Genomic DNA, 6,421 nt, shown 5'->3' on the forward strand with positions numbered 1-6,421 from the left:
GAGGGGACACATTAGCATACTCTTGTAGATGACCAGTGTCCCCTGACCCAAAGGTCCCACAACCTTTCCTAAAACAGCACTAGAAAGTTCTGTTTAACTCACATGTGTATCCCAGGGCAACGAGGAAACTGCTTATCATGGTATGTGGGATAGTAATGAAATAAAACTGTCTTGATTTTCACAACTTATCATGAAGTTCACTTTGTTAATCTAAAAGTTAAGAATTCAACTGGGTAACACTGTAGCTACCGCAGGACCCAAACTAGACGCTTGTGTGACGTTGCCACCTGCTGGGAAAGTGGTGTAACCTATTTCCTCTGCGCAAGGTGTAGAAGACTTCGGCAGCAAAAAAAATTTGGTTGACTAATTGATCACCACAGATTTTTAAAAATACATATTTTTATCTGCTGTCTGGAAGCCACTAAGATAATTTATCACCGAATTTAATTTCTAAATATAATAATTAATATTTCTGAAGTATTTGTTTATTTGATTGTATCCGTCCTGAATGTTTCATTCAGGACAAAATGTTCAATCAGACAGCGAGATTTTAAGTAAGAAAAAAATAAATGGCCTTTTATAGGGGAGTTTTAAAAATTTGTTTCTGAAAATAAACTTTCTGTTTGTAAGATGAAAATAAAAAAACCCGAGTCTCAAATAAGATTTTGAATTTTAATTAGGTATTTTCTCTCCTACCTTATTTGGTCTGTGTTTGACTTATTTTATAAGTCAAGTAACTTTTTAGTACCTCAGTTTATTCATTTGCAAGCTGAAATTGTGTTCATGTGAAAAAAAAAAAAATTAAGGCTTACCGGATGGTCCTAGGCCTCGATCCTTTGTAGATACTGAAAACACCATGACCTGCACACCAGCTCCTGATGCCAGCCTTCAGAGGAAACACAAGAGCGCTCTGTAATAAGGGACAGTCATGTGGCGCAGGGAGCACACCCGAGTGGGAGGTGGTCCTGCCCAGCCGCTCAGCCTCAGAGGCCGGCTTCAGCCACAGCCTCCAGGGAAGGCTCCAGAACACCGAGAGGCAGGAAGGTGGCTGAGAAAGTGCTGCCTGCCAGGACCAGCCACATGGATACGAAAATAATGACTGGGCATTAGACAAAAGCAGGATTCTTACACGTTCTGTGGGGCAGGACCACAAAGAACTCCAGTGTGGCAGTGTGGCAGTGTGGCAGAAGGGAGAGAGCGCGAGCAATGTCCTAGAGGCTCGGTCCCAGACTGTGGGGCAAACACAGATGGTTAAAGCTGGCCACTTCATGTGCTTTCCAGCCAGTGTGTGTTGCTTAGGTTTAAAGTCAGCCTGCAGGAGGAGCCCTCTGCGAGTTCTAGGTGAAGGGTGATGTACTCCTTCCTCTTCCTTGTGTTTCTCGCTTACCTGATTGCTCTGCTGGAGTCCTGAGCACAGTATTAATCAGGAGGGATGATAGTGAACACTCTTGTCCTGCTCCTGACAGGCAGCAGTTTCAGTTTTTTTTCCATTTGGTATGATGTAGGCAGCAGGTTTATCTTAAGTGACTTTTATCAGTTTGAGAGAAGGTCCTTCTACACCTCTTTCCATTGACCTCTTCAGCAGAGCACAATATTATTTTATTTACCAAATAAACTATGAAGATGGCCATATGGACTTATTAAATATGAGGTCTGTGACGCTGTTGATGCTGCTGAGTTGCCTAACCCAGAGGCATTGTGAACACAGTGTCGAAACCTGTTGTTATGCTAGCTGCACTGTATTAATCAGCACTGCCCGTTTCTGTTTTTCTGTTTTGGCAGGGCTAGGAACTGCACTCAAGGCCTTGGGCATGCTTGGCAAGTTTTCTAGCAATGAGCTTTTCCAGCCTTTGTTTTTGTTTTGAGATGAGGGTCTTGTGTAGCCCATGCTGGACTCAGAATCAAGATCCTCCTGCCTCAGCCTCCAGAACAACCAAAACAACAGGCCTATACCACCGCACTCAGCTAACACCGGCCTTTTAAAGTTTCCTTTTTGAGTTGTTGGTAGCTTTGTTCAGTGGCTTATCACGAAAATGAGGTCTTCTGCTAACACAAAATTGTTACTTTTTTATGTATTTAGTGCAGGGTCTACAGGGTCTTACTACACAGGTTGGATTCATAGTGATTCTCCTGTTTTCAGCCTCCTAAGCACTGGGACTATAGGTGTGTGCCCCCACGCCCAGTCTCTATTGCTGTCCCAGCTTGCTGTGGGGGCGGGGCAGGCACTGCATACTGGATGGAACCCCAGCCGCTGCACTCCACCTGAGCAGGCACTTTAGTTTGCTAAGCTATCTGGCTGGCCCTAAATTGTTGCACTTTTAAACTAAGGAAATTTTCAAAATTTATTTTTATATTTTATATTTGTATTTAATTTCATATCCCTAGCTTCAAGGAAATTAGTCTTTCTTTTAAACTTCACATAGCTTACGGAAATTTGGTGATGTCCTTCAATGAATACCATTTTTATCTTCACAGATATAGGCTGGTCCCACGGGTTTATTTTCCTGAGCAAATTCACGATGTGGTTCGTGCCACAAAGTACTTCCTGCAGCCAGAGGTCTTGGAGAAGTATAAGGTTGACCCCGGCAGAGTCGGAGTTTCTGGTGACAGCGCTGGCGGGAACTTGGCCGCTGCCCTTGGACAGCAGGTAACACGTTGCCCTGTTGCACTGGTGTAGAGTGCGGTTCCAGCCAGCGGGTTAAGTCCTGCTGCCTCAGTGGTGGCCGACACACTGTGCCGGCTGCTGGCTACCCAGCAGCTTATTTCATTTTGAGGCAGGGTCTCACTAACGTGACCAGGCTGGCTTCCAGCCTGAGATCCTGCCCCTGCCTCCTGAGTAGCTGGGGTTCCACGCATGGACCTCCCTGCCCAGCAGCAAGACGGAAGGAGGGAGCTTCCAGCATGCTGCGGCCCTGCTTATAGCCCTCGTTAGCAAGGACTGAGAGCGCGAGGGCTCCTCTGCTCCTGAGGGACAGCGTGAGTGTCAGCACCGCCCCCGCCTCCAGATTTGCTTTGCAAAACGTGCTGGTTTTGCCTGTATTCCGTTTTCTGTGATTGTCTTCTCAGAACCTCAAAACATTGTTTCCCAAAAGTTTTTTTTTAATGCAAAAAGGAAAAAAATACCTTTTTTCAGTTGTTTTAGATGTCATATTACACATGTTGATCTGAGTTTTACCTGGCTAAATTCAATGAAAGCCACCTCTAGCTCTGATAGCACTTAATGTTTGGCAGCTGTACAAACTGAAAAATAAGCACATTTTCACCTTATAGATTAACCAACTTAAGAGAGCATTTCTGCTTTTTCACTTCCACATTCTTTTTGGTATGTTTAAGTAGCATCTTCCGTTTTATTTGTGATACACTTTGGTTATTTTTTTCTCCTTTGCTTGATTAATTATGAGCCATTGTAATAATTATTAGCTAATAATAAAGTACTTGATTTTGTGTGACATGATCACATTTGCTACTCTTGTGTCCAAATATAGGTGTTAAAGTCAGGCAGACTTGGGGTCTAGTCCAGACCCCAGCTCAGAGAGAAACAGCATAGGGATAATGCCCACAACCCTTTGTGAGCCACAGGAAAATGCATGCAGCGTGTCTGGCTGCAGTGTTGTTAAAGGGACTCACTGCGGTCATACTCCCAAGTGATTCCTTTTGCTTTTATAGAGCAGTTGCGTCTTACCTGAGGACAGAGTTTTTAAAGTCCCAGAACAAAGCAAACCACACCGTTGAGGTTAGCATAAAGATCGATTAGCTACTTATGAAGCACAGTGACCTAGCTAGTTTCCTTTAGGATCTTATATGACAAGTGTATAATATGAGATGATAGAATTACGGACGTACCATGTATCTCAGTTACTCTTCTCTCATTGCTGGGACAAATACCCAACATTCAAAATTAGGCAAGGAAAGGTTTATTTAGCTCACAGTTGGTGGAGGCCTCAGTCAATACTCGGCTGGCTCCAAGGCAGAGTAGCACACAGCAAAGAGTGACAGTTTATGAAGGTGGCAAAGAGCAGAGCACAAAGGGAGTGGCAGCAGCTCAGGCAGCTGGCCAGCCTCACTCCCCTCCTTGTGTTGTAATGCAGAGTATCCACCCCAGGGCACTCATACCCGTAATCCCAGCACTGGCTCAAGCATCAGTCACAACCTCCTGAAGGGGCCCCATGACTGCATGAGGCTTTGGGGGGACAGCTAGACACAAAGCATAACACCGTGACGTAATCACACTGACCCGAGCCACAGGTGAGCTGATAGCTGCAGAGCTGGGAGGTTCACTTCTTTTTCCATTTCGGCTTCATTCTGCGGCTTGTGCTCATTCAGTAGAATGGATGCGCATTGCCAGCATTATTTAAACTCTCCCTCTCACCGAGTGTGAAGAGTAAGTGCTCATCAGAGGGTTTCCACTAAAACCCTTTGGAGTCTTGCTGTCTGTTCATTCAGCTTTACTATCTCTCTCCTCTGGATGAGCAAGCCTCGTTTTCATCTCCCTAGGATGTTGTTGCCTTCTGGGGCTTTGTGCAGAATCAAATTAAATGAGATGCCTAGATTATCCACCCATAATATCTACCAAGGTGTGTGCTAAGTGCCAAAGGATAGATATAATGAGAGTGAAGACCTCAGAGGTCACATATCCTGGGTTCATTCAAAGCTATGAATTACAAACAGCGTGGTTTCCTAATAAATCCCAGCAGCTTGATAGGGTAGTGGTGGAGAAGTGTTTAATTTTAAACTATATTACATGATACCATGCCTGGTAGAAATGTAAAATGGATTCCTTTGACTGACTCAAAGCAATACCCAAAGCTACCTTGAGGGTGTCCTTCCCATAAAAGGAATCACGCAAAATGAAATGACGTGTTTCTTTTTCAGTTCAGTCAAGATCCCAGCCTAAGGAATAAGCTCAAACTGCAAGCATTAATCTATCCAGTCCTCCAAGCATTAGATTTTAATACACCCTCTTACCAGCAGAATGTGAACACTCCCATCCTACCCCGCTACGTCATGGTGAAGTACTGGGTGGACTACTTCAAAGGCAGCTATGACTTTGTGCAGGCGATGATCATGAACAATCACACATCCCTGGAGGTAGAAGAGGCTGCTGCCCTCAGGGCTCGTCTAAACTGGACCTCCCTGTTGCCTGCGTCCATCACAAAGAACTACAAGCCTGTTGTGCAGACCACGGGCAATGCCAGGATTGTGCAGGAGATCCCTCAGCTGCTGGACGCCCGCTCCTCCCCACTCATTGCAGACCAGGATGAGCTCCAGCACCTCCCAAAGACCTACATTCTGACGTGTGAGCACGACGTCCTGAGAGACGACGGGATCATGTATGCCAAGCGCCTGGAGAGTGCAGGGGTGGAGGTGACCCTCGATCACTTTGAGGATGGCTTCCACGGGTGCATGATTTTCACGAGCTGGCCTACCAACTTCTCTGTGGGCATGCGGACTAGGAATAGTTACATCAAGTGGCTGGATCAAAACCTGTGAAGGAGTAAAACCTCCCAAAGGCCCAAGCTCCTCTTGACCTCCTGCATCTGCTTTGCAAAGACATGGAATTTTTAGTTGCTTAATCCCTGCCCCCCTTGATACCTGTGGGTCTTGGATTCTCTATTCTCTGCAGACTTTATGATAATCTAATTTTAAAAAATGAATTTGAGCAAGGGCAAAAGTATCTGAATTTGGTTTCCAAAGTGGGCCATGCTCTGTGTTCTTTGTCGTAGCCAACTACCACTGAGATCCACAGCTTCAAGATGCAGCAGCAGGGCTGGAGAGAGCCTCAGGCCCTGCCTCCCGGAGGCGGTGGTCTTTTCAAAAGAGAAGCTAGCAGGTGTGGATGACAGAATGGCCTTAGATGAGTTCCAGAAACAGGAGCTCTCCAACTTGCTAGAGCTGACATTGGGCTCAGAGCAGTGATAAACGTGTGCACTTTTAGCTCCATGCCGGGGACCAAGTGCCCATGCTTCTCTGTAGAAGGTTTTGTTTCCTATGGGAATTTCAGCAGTGGCTGGAAAGCATGACGGGCTCCCGAAGGATTTCCTTTCCCTTGAGTGTTAACTTTATGAGATAGCTATCTTTATGACCAGTTCCATTTAAATGATACTTGAAAGTTATTTTCTACTACTATATTAGGAAATAGGAGGCTGCATGCACTGGATATATGTACATTATTAAACTTTTGTTATTGTTTAGTTACATTGTCTCCATGGGGAAATCTTTTGGGAACAAACTTATTTAGATTTAGAATAAATTTTCCTCTGTAAAATAAGTAAAAACAGACAAAGGAAACAACCTATTGTTTCATAAAAATGCTCTGGCACAAATTACCAAGAGCAGTGTGCATATATTTGATATAGTCAGGAAATAAAGTACATTTACTATTAATTTAAAATACTTTTCCCTAATGAAAAAATACCTTTAA

At 44.6% G+C, this 6,421-nt stretch overlaps 1 protein-coding gene across 1 annotated transcript in view; it reads left to right on the forward strand.

Annotated features, from left to right (window-relative positions):
- Positions 1-6,191, forward strand: part of Nceh1 (neutral cholesterol ester hydrolase 1) — a 62,996-nt gene extending 56,805 nt beyond the window's left edge. The window contains exons 4-5 of the mRNA XM_004633443.3: positions 2,476-2,647; positions 4,873-6,191. Of these exons, the coding sequence (XP_004633500.1) occupies positions 2,476-2,647; positions 4,873-5,490 (790 nt within the window). The 3' untranslated portion in view covers positions 5,491-6,191. The remainder of the gene's footprint in view (positions 1-2,475; positions 2,648-4,872) is intronic.
- The last annotated feature ends 230 nt before the right edge of the window (positions 6,192-6,421 follow it).

The sequence above is a fragment of the Octodon degus genome, unplaced genomic scaffold (assembly GCF_000260255.1).
Source record: "Octodon degus isolate 3935 unplaced genomic scaffold, OctDeg1.0 scaffold00055, whole genome shotgun sequence".
NCBI classification, from domain to species: domain Eukaryota; kingdom Metazoa; phylum Chordata; class Mammalia; order Rodentia; family Octodontidae; genus Octodon; species Octodon degus.